At 37.6% G+C, this 21,047-nt stretch overlaps 1 protein-coding gene across 1 annotated transcript in view; it reads left to right on the top strand.

The window, feature by feature from the left end:
- PDE11A (phosphodiesterase 11A) overlaps positions 1-21,047 on the top strand; it is a 1,463,629-nt gene that overhangs the window by 600,910 nt on the left and 841,672 nt on the right. Inside the window, exon 4 of the mRNA XM_053698495.1 lies at positions 6,472-6,612. Within this exon, the coding sequence (XP_053554470.1) occupies positions 6,472-6,612 (141 nt within the window). The remainder of the gene's footprint in view (positions 1-6,471; positions 6,613-21,047) is intronic.

Raw genomic sequence — 21,047 nt, 5'->3', positions numbered from 1 at the left:
AACTGCAATTAGATTACACAAGCAGACTGATGTTTCACAGTCAAAAAAGTTTTTTTTTTTAAAATTTACACTACTGTTACACCAGATATGAGTGGTGGCACTGGGCAAGTGGGCACAGAATACTCTGTGAGGCTGGCACACACACTGGCAGGCAGGCAACTGCAATTAGATTACACTAGCAGACTTATGTTTCACAGTCAAAAAAGTTTTTTTTTTTTAAATTTACACTACTGTTACACCAGATATGAGTGGTGGCACTGGGCAAGTGGGTCTGGCACACACGCTGGCAGGCAGGCAACTGCAATTAGATTACACAAGCAGACTGATGTTTCACAGTCATAATTTTTTATTTTTTTTAAATTTAGATTACTGTTACACCAGATATGAGTGGTGGCACTGGGCAAGTGGGCCTGGCACACACGCTGGCAGGCAGGCAGGCAACTGCAATTAGATTACACAAGCAGACTGATGTTTCACAGTCAAAAAAGTTTTTTTTTAAAATTTACACTACTGTTACACCAGATATGAGTAGTGGCACTGGGCAAGTGGGCACAGTATACGCTGTGAGCCTGGCACACACGCTGGCAGGCAGGCAACTGCAATTAGATTACACAAGCAGACTGATGTTTCACAGTCAAAAAAGTTTTTTTTTTTTAAATTTACACTACTGTTACACCAGATATGAGTGTTGGCACTGGGCAAGTGTGAGCCTAGGAAAAAAAACGCTGGCAGGCAGGCAACTGCAATTAGATTACACTAGCAGACTGATGTTTCACAGTCAAAAAAGTTTTTTTTTTTTAAATTTACACTACTGTTACACCAGATATGAGTGGTGGCACTGGGCAAGTGTGAGCCTAGGAAAAAAACGCTGGCAGGCAGGCAACTGCAATTAGATTACACTAGCAGACTGATGTTTCACAGTCAAAAAAGTTTTTTTTTTTTAAATTTACACTACTGTTACACCAGATATGAGTGGTGGCACTGGGCAAGTGTGAGCCTAGGAAAAAAACGCTGGCAGGCAGGCAACTGCAGTTAGATTACACTAGCAGACTGATGTTTCACAGTCAAAAAAGTTTTTTTTTTTTTTAATTTACACTACTGTTACACCAGATATGAGTGGTGGCACTGGGCAAGTGGGCCTGGCACACACTCTGGCAGGCAGGCAACTGCAATTAGATTACACAAGCAGACTTATGTTTCACAGTCAAAAAAGTTTTTTTTTTTTAAATTTACACTACTGTTACACCAGATATGAGTGGTGGCACTGGGCAAGTGGGTCTGGCACACACGCTGGCAGGCAGGCAACTGCAATTAGATTACACAAGCAGACTGATGTTTCACAGTCATAATTTTTTATTTTTTTTAAATTTAGATTACTGTTACACCAGATATGAGTGGTGGCACTGGGCAAGTGGGCCTGGCACACACGCTGGCAGGCAGACAGGCAACTGCAATTAGATTACACAAGCAGACTGATGTTTCACAGTCAAAAAAGTTTTTTTTTAAAATTTACACTACTGTTACACCAGATATGAGTAGTGGCACTGGGCAAGTGGGCACAGAATACGCTGTGAGCCTGGCACACACGCTGGCAGGCAGGCAACTGCAATTAGATTACACAAGCAGACTGATGTTTCACAGTCAAAAAAGTTTTTTTTTTTTAAATTTACACTACTGTTACACCAGATATGAGTGTTGGCACTGGGCAAGTGTGAGCCTAGGAAAAAAACGCTGGCAGGCAGGCAACTGCAATTAGATTACACTAGCAGACTGATGTTTCACAGTCAAAAAAGTTTGTTTTTTTTAAATTTACACTACTGTTACACCAGATATGAGTGGTGGCCCTGGGCAAGTGTGAGCCTAGGAAAAAAAACGCTGGCAGGCAGGCAACTGCAATTAGATTACACTAGCAGACTGATGTTTCACAGTCAAAAAAGTTTTTTTTTTTTAAATTTACACTACTGTTACACCAGATATGAGTGGTGGCACTGGGCAAGTGGGCCTGGCACACACGCTGGCAGGCAGGCAACTGCAATTAGATTACACAAGCAGACTGATGTTTCACAGTCAAAAAAGTTTTTTTTTTTAAATTTACACTACTGTTACACCAGATATGAGTAGTGGCACTGGGCAAGTGGGCACAGTATACACTGTGAGCCTGGCACACACGCTGGCAGGCAGGCAACTGCAATTAGATTACACAAGCAGACTGATGTTTCACAGTCAAAAAAGTTTTTTTTTTTTTAAATTTACACTACTGTTACACCAGATATGAGTGTTGGCACTGGGCAAGTGTGAGCCTAGGAAAAAAACGCTGGCAGGCAGGCAACTGCAATTAGATTACACTAGCAGACTGATGTTTCACAGTCAAAAAAGTTTTTTTTTTTTAAATTTACACTACTGTTACACCAGATATGAGTGGTGGCACTGGGCAAGTGTGAGCCTAGGAAAAAAACGCTGGCAGGCAGGCAGGCAACTGCAGTTAGATTACACTAGCAGACTGATGTTTCACAGTCAAAAAAGTTTTTTTTTTTTAATTTACACTACTGTTACACCAGATATGAGGGGTGGCACTGGGCAAGTGGGCACAGTATACGCTGTGAGCCTGGCACACATGCTGGCAGGCAGGCAACTGCAATTAGATTACACTAGCAGACTGATGTTTCACAGTCAAAAAAGTTTTTTTTTTTTAATTTACACTACTGTTACACCAGATATGAGTGGTGGCACTGGGCAAGTGGGTCTGGCACACACGCTGGCAGGCAGGCAACTGCAATTAGATTACACAAGCAGACTGATGTTTCACAGTCATAATTTTATTTATTTTTTAAATTTAGATTACTGTTACACCAGATATGAGTGGTGGCACTGGGCAAGAGGGCCTGGCGCACACGCTGGCAGGCAGGCAACTGCAATTAGATTACACAAGCAGACTGATGTTTCACAGTCAAAAAAGTTTTTATTTTAAATTTACACTACTGTTACACCAGATATGAGTGGTGGCACTGGGCAAGTGGGCACAGTAAACGCTGTGAGCCTGGCACACATGCTGGCAGGCAGGCAACTGCAATTAGATTACACTAGCAGACTGATGTTTCATAGTCAAAAAAGTTTTTTTTTTAAATTTACACTACTGTTACACCAGATATGAGTGGTGGCACTGGTCATGTGGGCCTGGCACACACGCTGGGAGGCAGGCAACTGCAATTAGATTACACAAGCAGACTGATGTTTCACAGTCAAAAAAGTTTTTTTTTTAAATTTACACTACTGTTACACCAGATATGAGTGGTGGCACTGGTCATGTGGGCCTGGCACACACGCTGGGAGGCAGGCAACTGCAATTAGATTACACAAGCAGACTGATGTTTCACAGTCAAAAAAGTTTTTTTTTAAAATGTACACTACTGTTACACCAGATATGAGTGGTGGCACTGGGCAAGTGGGCCTGGCACGCACGCTGGCAGGCAGGCAACTGCAATTAGATTACACTAGGAGACTGATGTTTCACAGTCAAAAAAGTTTAGTTTTTTTAAATTTACACTACTGTTACACCAGATATGAGTGGTGGCACTGGGCAAGTGGGCCTGGCACACACGCTGGCAGGCAGGCAACTGCAATTAGATTACACAAGCAAACTGATGTTTCACAGTCAAAAAAGTTTTTTTTTTTTAATTTACACTACTGTTACACCAGATATGAGTGGTGGCACTGGGCAAGTGGCTTGGCAGGCAGGCAACTGCAATTAGATTACACAGGGGAAAAAAACCAGACTGATGTTCTAGCCCTAAAAAGGGCTTTTTGGGGTGCTGTCCTTACAGCAGAGATCAGATGAGTCCTTCAGGACTGTAGTGAACACTGAATACACTAGCCTAGCCATCAATTTCCCTATTAAATCAGCAGCAGCTACACTGTCCCTCCTCTCACTAAGAATGCAGCTTCCAAATGAATCTAAAATGGCTGCTGTCCAGGAGCTGGGAGGGTCTGGGAGGGAGGGTCTGCTGCTGATTGGCTGGAATGTGCCTGCAGACTGTGAGATACAGGGTCAAAGTTTACTCAATGATGACGAATAGGGGGTGGATCGAACATCGCATATGTTCGCCCGCCGTTGCGAACGCGAACAAGCTATGTTCGCTGGGAACTATTCGCCGGCGAACAGTTTGCGACATCACTAAAAACAACAAGAGATGAATTGTGAATGAAGCCTTCTGACAAAAAGAGACACAAAGCTGCATAACTTATGAATTAGGGTTTGGTTACAGAAGGCTATAAATGATAAAAACTACACTTTTCATCGATCCCTACAATACTTTAACAATAAAACATACAAACAAATGGGAGGCGCCATGTTTACACTCTACTGATCGTCCTTACAATCAGCAATGTGTCCAATTTACAGAAACAGAATAAACTCTTTTTAACTAAGATTGATGACCTGGAAAACAGGTCCTGCAGAAACAATCTTAGAATAGTGGGACTTCCAGAATCAGTACCAAACACAGCCCAATTTTGCAGAAATTTTTTTCCACAATTGCTCCATAAAACAGCCACTGCTATTCCCTGTGTTGTGAAATGAGCACATATAATGGGAGTTCCCGGCTGACAACTTACATCTAATGGTCCTCCAAAACAAATGATCGTGAAATACCTCAATTATAAAGATTAAATTCAAACTTTAAGATCCTATCGGCAAACCTCATCCTTAGAATATAAGGGAAAATGAATACATATATTTCAAGATTACTTTGCTAAAATAGCCAGAAAGCGGGGAGAATTGAGGTAGCTACTAGAAAAGGGGCGCTCCATGCCTCTCCTATACCCAGCCAAACTACGCCTGCAGACACCTCAGGGACCCAAATTCTTTGATACACCTAAACATCTGCAAAGCTGCCTGGCTATAAAGGGAGATAAAGGTCCAACATTACAACAGACTAATAGCACTTACAAGAAGAACTTAAGATGTTCACCAGATAAAGGAAGAAGGGAAATGAGAATTGATATGCCTGCGTTCTTGGAATCTGTTTGGTTGTGGAGGACCAGGCAATCTTTTAATATCCTTTTTCAAAGTGTGTGTGTGTGGGGGGGGGGTTATAAATGAGATGTATGTTTACCATACTGTGCTTTTTATTGTTGTTGCTTGTGCTGTTCATGTTCTGTTTATACTATATTCTGTTTTCTTCCTATATATTTAAAGAAAATAATATAATCGCCTTGTTATAGGCTCATTGGTTTTGCAAGAGACCAAAAACATGGACTTTAAACATAGGATTCGTTTGATGTACCTTTCTGTTTGATATTATATTCTACTAGAAAAGTCAACCAGGGTGTGGACACTTTGAACTCTAATTAATGTATCACCCAAGAACTTATTAAGCCTCATACATCAGTAGGTTTTAAACATTTTTATTATTAAAATATTCACTACACTATTACAAATTCTGGTTTCTATATGTACAGATCATACTCTGCATGTATTTTACATTGTATAACTAGAAAACTTAAATAAAAGATTTGAAAAAAAAAACATAAAAAAAATGTTGTCATTCACCCATTGGGTCTTAATCTCTGGTCTACCATTTTGTATTTCAGATTCTTTAGTTGTAGGTGTTTTCCTGTTAGTTTTTTCTCAGACTCTCTAGCTACACCTCCAGCCATTTGTGTAAATGTGTAATTACCAACAAACTATTTGAACTTGGTTGGCTAATCCATCTTTTGTCCTGACATTGAGTCTACTCAGTCTTTGTCTCTGTTCTAGAATAATCCTTGTAGTTGTATGGTTTCCATTATTGATATTGGCTTATTCCTGATTCTGTTTGTGTGTGATCCCTCGCTTTGACACCTGATTGCAGAAATACCTACTGGATTTTCTAACTTGCACATTTTACTACCAAGCCTCTGGATTACACTTTGTACTGTATTTGCCAGACTGATGCTGTATTTGCCAGATACGATTGGGATGATTGACATCCCCTGCTAGCGCATATTGTCGGCATTTAGCGAATAGCGAATCATGTCCGCCCGGGGTATGATAAATCTACCCCAAAGAATCAGTATGATCCACATAAAAATGCCTTGACAGTTTTTCCTGGCTGCGGCTACGAAACATCCAGGAGGTTTTTCAGGCATCCTATTGTTTCATTAGTTGTTCCTTTCATCTTATATCTTTTGTGTTTCCTGAATAGCTAAGTAGTAAACTTAAGTTCAAGTACTCCTTAAACTTATATTCCATTAATACTGGTTTACTCTGCTGTCACTATAGAAACATCATAATCTTTATTTCAATAATCCTTAAACAAACATTTTGTTTTTATCTTAAACATAGTTTGTATTATTAATTATAACTTATTTAGCGCTTTTTATGCACACAATTGTTATACTTTTTTTTTACCCAAAACAATATCATTGACAATAATTTGCTAGTGCAGTGAGATTGTAGCAAAAGACAATAAAACAATGTGCCATGTTTTTCAGGCTTTGCTTGAGGTGGTAAATGACCTGTTTGAGGAACAAACAGACCTGGAGAAAGTTGTCAAAAAGATTATGCATCGAGCCCAGACATTGCTGAAGTGTGAACGCTGTTCAGTGCTGCTTTTGGAGGATATTGAGTCACCAGTAAGTTAAATCCCAAGCTTGATTTTATGCACAATGTCTGCTTTTGAAAAATATTTATATTTTTTACATGATCTTTACCTAAAAATCATATTTAAAATAACATTACACAAATGATGTCCACTTGCAGTTGTATAGTACAATCATTTTAGCCGCTTAGGCCTTATTTGTACCAATATATTTTATGGTATTTGCTCAAATATATAGTTACACATTTATTTTTGTTGGGGATAAAGAGACACTGACAGACAGGGCCAGAGATGGCATCAGAACTAAAGTGCAGCGAAAGGGGAAGTCGCGCAGTGATTGCAGCATTTATAAATATATATGTATATGCTGATATAATTTACAACAAAGGGTTTTTTTGGTTAAGCACACCACAAAAAGACTGTTTAATCTTAACACACATATTGTGAGAGTGCTACCAAAGTGACCAAAACAATTACAAAACAACAAAAAATATTGGTGCACATCCAACCACTTAAGTCCACTCTTTCATGGCATATTTGTATATGCTTCTGTCTGCCAAATATACTTAAATAGCTTCTAATAATATTGGGATAAACATCTCGCAATAATATTGGCTTATATTTGAGCTGCAAAAACAAATATACTTCTATCTGCTAAATATACTTACATAGTTCAAATAAAATTGGGATTAACATCTCGCAATAATATTGACTTATATTTATGATGCATAAAAATTTTTGCCTGTAAAAAAATGCCTTTAAATGAAATGGGATCTTAGTCACACAATGTGATCATATTCTGCTAAGCCAGTCACCACTTACAAGGTGTCCCATAGTAGACTGGTCCTAACTAACCAGTTCCCACACTGCAGCAAGTCATGTCTACACAGTGTGAAGCTTTCTAGCTTATTAAGTATATCACAATTACATTATCTGGAACACACCTGGGCTGGGTGGCGTGCATTAACCAAAGGGGAGGGATTTGGTCAGCTCCCTATTCAAAAGATACAACAAAGGTTTTTTTTGGTTAAGCACACCACAAAAGGACTGTTTAATCTTAACACATATTGTGGGAGATCTACCAAAGTGACCAAAACAATTACAAAACAACAAAAAATATTGGTGCACATCCAACCACTTAAGTCCACTCTTTCATGGCATATTTGTATATGCTTCTGTCTGCCAAATATACTTACATAGCTTCTAATAAGATTGGGATAAACATCTCGCAATAATATTGGCTTATATTTGAGCTGCAAAAACAAATATACTTCTATCTGCTAAATATACTTACATAGTTCAAATAAAATTGGGATTAACATCTCGCAATAATATTGACTTATATTTATGCTGCAAATTTTTTTATTTGAACTATGTAAATATATTTAGCAGATAGAAGTATATTTGTTTTTGCAGCTCAAATATAAGCCAATATTATTGTGAGATGTTTATCCCAATCTTATTAGAAGCTATGTAAGTATATTTGGCAGACAGAAGCATATACAAATATGCCATGAAAGAGTGGACTTAAGTGGTTGGATGTGCACCAATATTTGTTGTTGTTTTGTAATTGCTTTGGTCACTTTGGTAGCACTCCTACAATATGTGTGTTAAGATTAAACAGTCCTTTTGTGGTGTGCTTAACCAAAAAAACCCTTTGTTGTATCTTTTGAATAGGGAGCTGACCAAATCCCTCCCCTTTGGTTAATGCATGCCACCCAGCCCAGGTGTGTTCCAGATAATGTAATTGTGATATACTTAATAAGCTAGAAAGCTTCACACTGTGTAGACATGACTTGCTGCAGTGTGGAAACTGGTTAGTGTTAGGACCAGTCTACTATGGGACACCTTGTAAGTGGTGACTGGCTTAGCAGAATATGATCATATTGTGTGACTAAGATCCCATTTCATTTAAAGGCATTTTTTACAGGCAACAAATGTTTTGCAGCATAAATATGAGTCAATATTATTGTGAGATGTTAATCCCAATTTTATTTGAACTATGTAAGTATATTTAGCAGATAGAAGTATATTTGTTTTTGCAGCTCAAATATAAGCCAATATTATTGCGAGATGTTTATCTCAATCTTATTAGAAGCTATGTAAGTATATTTGGCAGACAGAAGCATATACAAATATGCCATGAAAGAGTGGACTTAAGTGGTTGGATGTGCACCAATATTTTTTGTTGTTTTTTTATATGCTGATATAGATAGATATTTATGTGTTAACATGTGTATATAAACATATTAACACATAAATAGTGCAGTTGTTTTATTTAAAAAAACTAAAATGCTCTCTATTTTGAGATCATTTGGGGCCCTTTTAAAAAATTATCCAGAGATCAGATCTCTGGTTAATTTTCTGAGCGCAAATTGCTTCCCGCAAGCTCGCAGAAGCAATAACCAGCCACTAGTAATTTGCCTGTTTACGTGTGTGCGGTAATTTAGCACTCCACTTGTAATCTAGCCCTTAATTGGCTTGGATGGATAATGATATACATTCTTGCTACAGTACACAGTAAAAGCCTGATAGAGAAACTGCAGATAAGGCAGCAGCCGCTTCAAAAAGATCACAAACCAAACTATATCTAGAACCAAGTCCAGAAATGCTGGGTGCCACAGAGTCCAGCTCTCAACTGAGCAAATCAATGGTCGAATTATGTGAGACTAATCCCAGATATATTCTTGGAGATATGTTCACAGGTTTAAGGATCAGCCTCTCTCTCCAGTCACACAAAAACCGTGATGAAAAATACCCAACTTCAGTCTGAAAGACAGAAAAACAAAGAGAAGCTTCCTTGTGCAAATCAGCTTCAAACAGACAGGCAGGTTACGTATCACTCACTCACAGTTTACTCACAAAAGTGACAGCACTCGTCGTGCTATTGGAAACAGACTGGAGTCTCACAGCGCTCCAGCTCGCTGACACCACAGTCTACTGGAGCAGAATCCAAGGTGCTCCGCTTGGCTCGAAACTCTGGATATAGGTGTGAAATAACTTGATTTCAAGTAAGCCCCAACTGATCAGATCTGCCTGATCAGCAACAAAGGCGAATGATCGTAAAGATCAGACGATACAAAGTGATGAGTTAAAAAACACACTTTAATGCAGTTAAAACACTAAAAACATTTTCATCACTCACAAGTGCAATAGTATTGGCAAAGATTTTCAACGTCATAATTAACACAAACATTGTCAATTAGCAATTACTGTTGAAATACCTACTAAGTTCCTATGTGAAATACAATGTATTGCTCTAGTTACTAGCCTAAAATTGCATTGGCTTTTTAAACTGTCAATTTGTAATTACCGTAGATATACCTAGCAAGTTCCTATGTGAGAATACAATGTATCGCTCTAGTTATTGGCCTAAACTTGCATTGGCTTTCTACACAAGAATAACATTCAATTACCATTGTGAGGCTAAAAAATATAAATACATATCTAAACATCTAAAGCAAATCGTAACCAATTGAACAAGTAGCTAATCTGGTTTTAAAGAATAAACCAGAAATATATAATACCCAACTAATATAAACATGCCCACTTGTATCGATACATAATTTCTATTAGATAATATAAACACACCCACTTGTGTCAATACATAATATAGTGACATTGTGACAACTATGTCTAATACATAATTAAAGAAAAAGAAACATTTATAAGTATGAACATTTCATCTCACTGTGTCAATCTACTGAGCCTATATTGTAGGGCTACTATGTAAGATGTGTATATATCATACTAGTAATGTGTATATTGCTAAGGGCTCAAAATGGCTTTAAGAGCTAGGAGTGTATAAAGTGACTACTAGTGCTGAATAAAAACAACAATTAGTGTTACTATCCCTATATGAAGAACTTCTACATACAGTTTATGTGTCCCTTCTGGGGTGCAAAAAATTAATAGAAAAAAACATTATGTCTATACAAATAATTCCAATAAGTAGCAATATGTGATGTTCTGATATATTACCAAAAACAGAAATATATATTGTCTCAAATGATAAAAAATTATTCTATTGTTATGAAGATTACATAAATATATATATTAATAAATATACCTAACACAAGGGATAATCCCAGTGGCGTCACTAGGGGGTGCGGAGAGACAGCTGCCAGTATCTAAGATGGAGGCCAATAGGTCGAGGGGGGAGGTTTAGAGAACTGTTTGGGGGGGATCAGGGATGTTGGGGGGAAAGGGGGGATCTTACAAGGCAGAATAATTTATTTTTAAATTTAAAAATAAAAATACCCTTTCATTTTAGTACTGGCAGACTTTCTGTTAGTACTTAAGATGACGGGAACAATTGTGGGGTGGGGGGAGGGAAGAGAGCTGTTTGGGAGGGATCAGGGGGTGGGATGTGTCAGGTGGGAGGCTGATTTCTACACTAAAGCTAAAATTAACCCTAAAAGCTCCCTAATTAACCCCTAACTGCTGGGCATAATACGTATGGTGCACAGCGGCATTTAGCGGCCTTCTAATTACCAAAATGCAATACCAAAGCCATATATGTCTGCTATTTCTGAACAAAGGGGATCCCAGAGAAGCATATACAACCATTTGTGCCTTAATTACACAAACTGTAAATAATTTCAGTAAGAAGCCTAAAGTTTGTAAAAAATATTGTGAACAAATGAACGATTTTTTTTTTTTATTTGATCGCATTTGACAGTGAAATGGTGACATGAAATATACCAAAATGGGCCTAGATCAATACTTTGGGTTGTCTACTAAAAAAATATAAACATGTGAAGGATTATTTAGGGTTTCCTGACAGATATCAGTGTTCCAATGTAACTATAGCTAATTTTGAAAAAAAAATTGTTTGCAAATAGCAAAGTGCTACTTGTACTTATTGCCCTATAACTTGCAAAAAAAAGCAAAGAACATGTAAACATTAAGTATTTATAAACTCAGGACAAAATTAAGGAAATTATTTAGCATGGGTGTTTTTTGGTGGTTGTAGATGTGTAACAGATTTTGCTGGTCAAAGTTAGAAAAAGTGTTTTATTAAATGTTTTCATCATATTTTATATATTTTTTTATAGTAAATTATAAGATATGATGAAAATAATGGTATCTTTAGAAAGTCCATTTAATGGCGAGAAAAACGGTATATAATGTGTGGGTACAGTAAATGAGTAAGAGGAAAATTACAACTAAACACAAACACCACAGAAATGTAAAAATAGCCCTGGTCCTTAAGGGAAGGAAATTGAAAAATGGTCTGGTCCTTAAGGGGTTAATGCGAGTATGATTAAGCAAGTTTTAATGTACTATTTTCAGTCAATACAAAATGTTAGAGGTCTGTTTTTCCCCCTCTTTATAACACTAGTGAACCACTATTATAAATCGTATTGACTGAAGAAAAAAAAATCCCGCCTACCGCCCTATTTTTATATATACTGTATATATATATATATATATATATATATATATATATATATATATATATATATATATATATATATATATGTGTTATTTTTAATATATAAAATATATACATATACAGTAGATATATATATATATATATATATATATATATATATATATAAATATATATGTACTGTATATATGTATATATATATCTTCACATCTCCATCTGAAATACTCTCACTCCTTTCAGTGGTCTGTCTCCCCCTCTCCCCTATATATATATATATATATATATATATATATATATATATATATATAAACATAAACAATGTCAACAGGCTGCTACTCCACACGCAACCCCACATCTAATGTACAAAACATATATCAGCATGCTCAGCGCAACCGGGCAATGCCCGGTATAGAGGCTTGACATAGATATCCAATCAGGGGGTGTGGTGCACCATCGGGATAAATAGAACAAAAGTATTCAAACAGGGGTAGAATATACGTTAGCAATAAAACGCTAGACTAGATGATACTGGCATACTGGGAAAACATGAGCAAAATGAAAAACTATGCAAGTTAAACCAGGGAGGGGGGAGAGAGAGAAGGGAAGGGGAAAGGTTCATAGTGCTACTGTATTGGAAACCCCATATATGGTAAAGCATTGCAAAATGTGCCAATACAGCCTATGTTGCTAAAGCAACTAAGTATGTGACTTAGTAATTAGAAATAACACGAGATTATAAAATAAAATAAATAAAAAGAAAGAAAAGTGAAAAAAGAGTAAATAAAAAAGGATAAGCAGAGAACAAAGAAAAGTACAAATACTAAGTGTAAATACATGTATAAAAAGGGGCATTGTTTTCTATAAAGTTACACGGCAACTATTCGTTTATTGATTTATATATGTTTTAAATCTCTTTCTACATGTATTTACATGTAGTATTTGTACTTTTCTTTGTTCTTTGCTTATCCTTTTTTATTTACTCTTTTTTCACTTTTTTCTTTCTTTTTATTTATTTTTCTCCTGGTCCTCGTGTTATTTCTAATGACTAAGTCGCATACTTAGTTGGTTTACGAATGACTACAGGGACAAAGGGTGTACCTATGGCTGAACCCAAGACCGGAACGACGCTGGGACCAGGGTGGAAGGCAGAAAAGATTCTACTACAGAAAACCCAAGAACCTACAAACAGTGAACAGTTTGGGATCTGCTTCAGAGGGAGAAAATGCCCCACAGCCTAGAAACAACACGGTAACTGGGGCTCAAGGGGTAGTTACACGGTCAAAAAACAGGGGGGGGGGGCGATACCCCACCCCAGACGTGGGGGGTACAAAGCAAAAGCCGCCCAGACCCCCACGGTAATGAAGAATAACATTGTGATCAACCTCAGCTCTTACACGCTCTCAGACACGGAAAATGACATTTTGAGCAAAAGACTATCTTTTATCCCAACACAGAAAACAGAAGACTTTGAATTATATGTTGACCTACAAAAATTTCAGCGCAACATGAGACTGAGGGAATTCTTTCCCAGTAAACAAGTAATGGAACAACCACTGAGGGCACCATCTAAATTTAACCCTGTCATCAACAATGCCAGCATTAAAACCTTTGCAAGGCTCATGCAGTCCGAATTGGATGCTACCATCAGCAAAGGGAATACTACAACATATAACAACCTCAGTGGCGTTAAAAGACTCGCATTGAAGAAATTGGCCCAGCAAACCAACATTGTGATCCGCCAGGCGGGCAAGGGGGGTGCGATTATCCTACAAAACTATGAGGACTACAATGAAGAAATTATGAAACAGTTAAACGATACTGAAACTTATACATGACTCAAAGCGGATCCTGTCAAAAGCTTCAAGGCAAGGATTGATACTTACCTGACTGCTGTCTTCAATGAAGGCTACTTGGACAAAATTACATTGGATTACTTGATTACGCAGTTTCCTAGAACCTCGGTACTGTATACCTTACCAAAGGTTCAGAAAAGCCTGAACTCTCCCCCCGGCAGACCTATTGTATCGGCAATAGGTTCAATACTACAGCCTATTGCTACATATCTTGACGGACTACTGCAGCCAGTGGGGAGGAATATGGAATCATTCCTACTTGATTCACAGGCCCTATTGAAAACAAGCAAAGAACTACCACCCCTTGAAGAAGATGACTTGCTTGTCAAACTTGATGTGACAAGCCTCTACACTGTAATTCCCCACCAGGAGGGACTACAAGCAGTACACAGACAGCTGGCAAGTATCCATATATAGGACCCCATATGGAGATTCTAATTAACCTTCTGGAATTCTGCCTCACTATGAACTACTTTTTGAACACTACTTTTACCTACAGAGAACGGGGACAGCGATGGGGTCCAATGTGACTCCATCTTATGCCAACTTGTATATGGCAGAATTTGAAACCAAGGACACAGAGTTATTCAAAGATGAACGTATACTATTCTACAGACGTTACATCAATGATTTGGTGTTGATCTGGAGAGGCAACAGAGCAACATTGGACATATGGTCTCAGAATCTGAATAATGCCAACCCGGCACTCAAGTTCAAAATGGAGGCAGATGATAGAATGATTCACTTTTTGGACCTTCAGCTGTATAAGGATGGAAGCCTTCTGAAAAGTACACTCTATAGAAAGGAGACAGATAGAAACTCCCTGCTCTCATTAATCAGCAGCCACCCACCATTGCTCAAGAGATCCCTGCCTAAGTCCCAATTTAAAAGGGTCCAAAGAAACAACTCGGATGAGGAGAGAGCTCAACAGCAGATGGAAGAAATGTACAAAAGATTCTAGGACAGAGGGTACCCCTCGAGGATCCTTGATCAACAGTTGATGGAGTTGGACACCCCCAAAACTTGTGGACTACAGGAACAACTCACTTTTGTGACAACGTACACAAGCGACAAATCATGCTTTAGAGATTCTTTCAACAAGCACTGGGACATCGTGAAGAGTGATCCAGCTTTGCAAAAATATGGTACCACCACACATGGGCTTTCAAAGAGCCACATCACTAAGGGACATGCTGGTAAAGACGGACCCCCGTTCTTGTTATCAGAAGAAGTCCTGGTTGGAGAAAACGAAACCAGGTTGTTTCAGATGTCTTAGTTGCACAACCTGCAGTGCCTTACAGACAGGACCTTACTTCACTCATCCCACCAAGAAGATGAAGTACAAACATATGTATCGCCTGACGTACACAACCACATACATTGTGTACCTACTCCACTGTACCTGTGGCCTGATTTACATTGGGAAAACAACTGATGATTTGAGGACAGGAATGGCCAACCACAGATCGTCTATATGTATGGCCATTCTGAAGGGAACATCAGACCAACCAGTGGCAAGACACTTCGTCCAAAAAGGAAATACAGTGATTGATTTAAAATACACTATCATCGACCATGTACTACCTTAATCTAGAAGTGGGGACAGAGGGAAAATTCTTCTGCAAAGAGAAGCTAGGTGGACCCACAGATTGGATACCCTGGCCCCGAATGGCCTAAATGTTCATCTAGACTGGCATTGTTTTCTGTAAAGTTACACGGCAACTATGCGTTTATTGATTTGTACATGTTTTAGATCTATTCTTTAGTTCTATGACCCTCTTTATACATGTATTCACACGTAGTATTTGTACTTTTATTTGTTCCCTGCTTATCTTTTTTTATTTACTATTTTTTTCACTTTTCTTTCTTTTTATTTATTTTTCTCCTGGTCCTCGTGTTATTTCTAATTACTAAGTCGCATACTTAGTTGCTTTAGCAACATAGGCTGTATTGGCACATTTTGCAATGCTTTACCATATATGGGGTTTCCAATACGATAGGACTATGAACTTTTCCCCTTCCCTTCTCTCTCTCTCCCCTCCCTGGTTTAACTTGCATAGATTTTCATTTTGCACGTTTTCCCAGTATGCCAGTATCATCTAGTCTAGCATTTTATTGCTAACGTATGTTCAATCCCTGTTTGAATACTTTTGTACTATTTATCCTGATGGTGCACCACACCCCCTGATTGGATATCTATGTGAAGCTTCTATACCGGGCATTGCCCGGTTGCGCTGAGCATGCTGATATATATTTTGTACATTAGATGTGGGGTTGCGAGTGGAGTAGCAGCCTGTTGACGTTGTTTTTGTTTATTGGTATCTTGACTTTGATGCCTTACGCATACTTTCAGCCCTGCCGTTTGTATTTAACATGCCCCTGGGGCTATACCATGTAGTCTAGCCCCTTGATTGGCTCACAAGGTCACACCTCCAGACTGGACAGTATTAGACATCCTGATAGCCCTGCACTTGAAGGGTGCATTGTGTACCAGCTATACGGCTTGTTTAGTAATTACTGGCCAATTTTGTAATTATATTATGTATAGCGCTACAAGGTATTGTGCAATTTAACTGATTGTGTTCAATTTACATATTATGCTGTATGATATTTCTGGGTGATTGGCTTGTCTGTCTGGGGGTTGGGCGCTCCTTCATGTTGCAGTACCGTTGATTGGCCATATCATGCCTTACCCAGTATTGGGGGCCGTTGTTGCTTGTTTTGGTTGCTATGGCAACCACCCACAGGCCGTAATCAGATTAAAGCACATATGGCTTATTAGGGACTGATACCACAGTTTCCCAAAAGGTTTTTCACTGCTCCTTTAACCTATTGTTTGCATTGCTATGTACACATTTTTTCTATGTGGTTCTTTTATTAAGATAGGGCACTTGGTGTTCACTTTTAGTTAATATGTTTATATCATTAGGTAATCACATACACTGGGAGGGCAGTGGGAGTCTACACCTGTTGATTGCTGATTGTGGAAGTGGCATCACAGGTGATGACCGTGAACTGTATCACTTAGGTTAGTTTAAAAGGCACGGTGGTAAGTAGGTTGTGTATTGTTATTTTGTATTGTCTGACGAAGGGGGTAACACCCCGAAACGTTACATTAAAGGTAACTTTGGAAATCCTGGTGAGTGCATCCCCATTCTTTACTACTATCAATACCATGGAAGCACCCTGGGTGGATGCAATGTTAACCCTTAGTGCTGGCCTGCCTGATATATATATATATATATATATATATATATATATATATATTATATAGGGCCAAAGGGGGAGTTAGACAATATATATATTTATACCATTACATCAAGTGTTATATGGGAGATGGGAGTTACAATTTATGAGTAATGTTGACACGAAGCCTAGTGACACCACTGGATGGTACAGTATAATATCTGCACTTATCGAATGGGAATATTGGGAGACCAATAAAATAACTGACATGGACCAAATATAGGTATCTAATTAAATGCTGTCATATCAATATTTTCATTAAGACCAGAGGGAAACAGGGATCTAAATTTATAAATACAGTATGTTTCCCTCTGTCTTAAACGAGATCCACCTTAGAAAGGAACAATAGGAGGAATTCTCATAATACAGATGGTAATATTGCTGATGAGAGTCCAAGGGGCCCATTTATCAAAGGGCTTGCGGACCTGATCCGACACTGCGGATCAGGTCCGCAAGACCTCGCTAAATGCGGAGAGCAATACGCTCTCCACATTTAACATTGCACCAGCAGCTCACAAGAGCTGCTGGTGCAACGCCGCCCCCTGCTGACTCGCGGCCAATCGGCCGCCAGCAGGGAGCTGTCAATCAACCCGATCGTATTCGATCGGGTTGATTTCCGGTGATTCCTGTCCGCCTGCTCAGAGCAGGCGGACAGGGTTATGGAGCAGCGGTCTTTAGACCGCTGCTTCATAACTTGTGTTTCTGGCGAGTCTGAAGACTCGCCAGAAACACGGCCCTTCAAGCTCCGTACGGAGCTTGATAAATGGGCCTGTTAGGCTTATGAATCTTGAAAAAATTGTTCTTTTAAGGAAGATCAAGATCTCATAGAAAAATGGCAAAATATTCTAAACGAATGTTGCTTTGGACTAATAGACATTCTAATTGCACACAGACAAAAACTCCTAGGTGAAGTTGGTATTAATATTGAGCGAACACAAAAGGAGTTAGAAATCTGGAAAGATAATACAGATTTGATTAGCCTAAATGAACATACTATTAAAGTAACAGATGAATATCAGGTTGAGATTATTTCTAGAAAGAACAAAAAAAATATTATTTTCACTTATAATAGGAACAATAACAGTGAGTGGACCATTGTACAGAAAAATAAAAATGAAATATAATATAATCAAAGAAATCAATACACTAAGAATAGTGATATAGAAGTTGATCAGAGACATAATGGGTATTATAATTATCACAATAGTGGACAGGTGGAATATAAACAAAAAGAGAGGGAATCTTATGCATACAGTGGTGAAAACTTTCAGAGTATAAACACCAAAAACATATATGCACCACTTTTTAAAGAGGCAGAATTTTTTTTAGGGAGACCTGTAAACTTAGCTCTATTGTGGAGAAGGGAGAATCATCATCACCCTCCGAAAGAACAGATGTTCCCACAATACTCCAATTCCCACCCACAAGGTCCCTACCAGAATCCACCCACACTATTAAAAAACACAGGTAGAAAAAGACTGTACACAGACAGGGGAGAAGAGGGAAAACCCTCAAAAGAACAACTACAAAAAATAAAAGAAGGAATTTATAACATCTCATACTATTTCCTAGATGAGGTGAGAATTTTGGGGAAGGGTCTGTCCTATTGTCCTTTGAACTCCCAAAATATATTGTATTTGTTGCTTTAAACAAATTTACAAAAAAAGTTGTCTCTACAGAGATACTTTGCAAACAAAAACTTAAAATCACATAATATAACTATGGTTCCTATACTTACAGACACAATGGGACACAAGTTTAAAAATAATGGGGATGACTTAATATTTTTAGATCCCACTGATCTCACAGAGGATTTATTTGAGACATTTACTCATACAGATCTAGCCCTACCATCTTCGCTTCCTTCAATGCTCCTAGACATGATATCACATATATTGATTTATTTCAATCTTTAGTTTTAGAAGATTTTGAAACTATCCCTAAACATGTTATGGGGAAACAAAGCCTATGGCCGAATGAAAGGAAAGCATTAACAAATCTAAGTAAAAATGCAAATACTGTGATCCGCCAAGCAGATAAGGGAGGTGGGATTGTGATTCAGGATTATTGTGATTGTAAATGAAGCAAATTGTATCCTTTTGGATGAGACCTATTATGTCAAACTTAAAGGGGATCCCACTGAACAGTACACTAAGCACTTAGAACAACTAATAGATTGTGGCTTTAAAGAGGGTATTATAAATATAAAGGAAAAAATATTTTTGACACCTAAACAACCTGATATTCCTTTTTATTATCACCTGCCAAAAGTATATAAAAGTACAAGCAATCCCCCTGGTAGGCCCATCACAGCAGGTATTAACAGTATAACTGACCATCTATCTAAATACATTGACAGGTTCCTACAAAAACATGTTGTCCACTTGGATTCATATATTAAAGACACAACAGATGTCTACAGGTTAGAGGTACCGCCATGGGCACCAGGTTTGCTCCCAGCTTTGCAAACCTCTATATGGGGTCATTTGAGGAACTATACATTTATGATGCAAGGTGGGAGCAAAACCTTGTGTTCTATGGCAGGTATATAGACAATCTGCTATTTAAATGGCAGGGTAGCAAATCCTCTGCACAAACATTTAAATAACAACACCCTTGGCCTATCTTTTTCATCTAATATTTAGCAGGAGAGTATCGATTTTTTTAGATGTGAGTCTGACATGGGATGGAGAGGGCAATTTTGTCTCATCCACTTAATTTAAACAAGTGGATAGTTATAACTTCCTTGATTATTACAGTAATCACTTGCTAAGTTAGAAAACTAACATTCCATTTAGCCAATTTCGCAGAATTCCAATTATAAAGCCATAGAACAAATTATAGGCAAACATTGGCCTGTTCTTTTAAGAGATCCTATACTCAAAAAGATTATAAATCAGGCTCCAAATTTTACATTTATAAAAGCACCCACCATTAAACAGAAAATAGCACCTAGCAAGGTCCTTCTATTTAAGCGATTACCTAAGAAAATCATTTCCAAAGATAACAAGCCTAACATATTGGTAAATGGAGCGTTTAGATGTAATCATCCAAGATGCTTCATGTGCAAATTTATAACTCATAAAGCACATTCTATAAAATCAACAGTGACAGGAAATGTTTTTGAAATTTCAGGACATATTACTTGCAATAGCAATTATGTTATATATGTATTAACTTGCGAATGTGGGGTCCAATACTTGGGACGTACCACAAGAAAAATAAGGAAAAGATGGAGTGAACATTTGAGGAACATAAAAAATGGTTCTCTCAAAAATAGTGTTTCAAGACACCTTGTTCACTTTCATGGTAACACAGAGTGTAAAATGAAAATTACTCCTTTGGAAACCATTCCCCTTAAAACTGGCACCAATAGAATATCTTGTTTAAGACATAGGGAAACATACTGGATTTATAAATTCAGATCCCTGTTTCCCTCTGGTCTTTACAAAAATATGGATATGGCAGCATTTAATTAGATACCCATATTTGGTAATGTCAGTTATTTTATTGGTCTCCCAATATTCCCATTCGATAAGTGCAGATATTATACTGTACCATCCCTTGTGTTAGGTTTATTTATATATATATATATATATATATATATATATATATATATATATATATATATATATATATATATATATATATATATATATATATATATATATATATATATATATATTTTTATTATTTAATCCTCATAACAATAGAACATTTTTTCATCATTTGAGAGAATATTTATTTCAGTTTTTGGTAATATATCAGAACATCACATATTGCTACTTATTGGCATTATTTCTATAGACATAATGTTTTTTTTCTATTAATTTTTTGCACCCCAGAAGGGACACATAAACTGTATGTAGAAGTTCTTCATATAGGGATAGTAACACTAATTGTTGTTTTTAATCAGCACTAGTAGTCACTTTATACACTCCTAGCTCTTAGAGCCATTTTGAGCCCTTAGCAATA

This window comes from Bombina bombina, chromosome 1 (genome assembly GCF_027579735.1).
Source record: "Bombina bombina isolate aBomBom1 chromosome 1, aBomBom1.pri, whole genome shotgun sequence".
Lineage (NCBI taxonomy): Eukaryota > Metazoa > Chordata > Amphibia > Anura > Bombinatoridae > Bombina > Bombina bombina.
The sequence above is the reverse complement of the archived record's forward strand: the minus strand, read 5'-3'. Positions and strand labels throughout refer to the sequence as shown.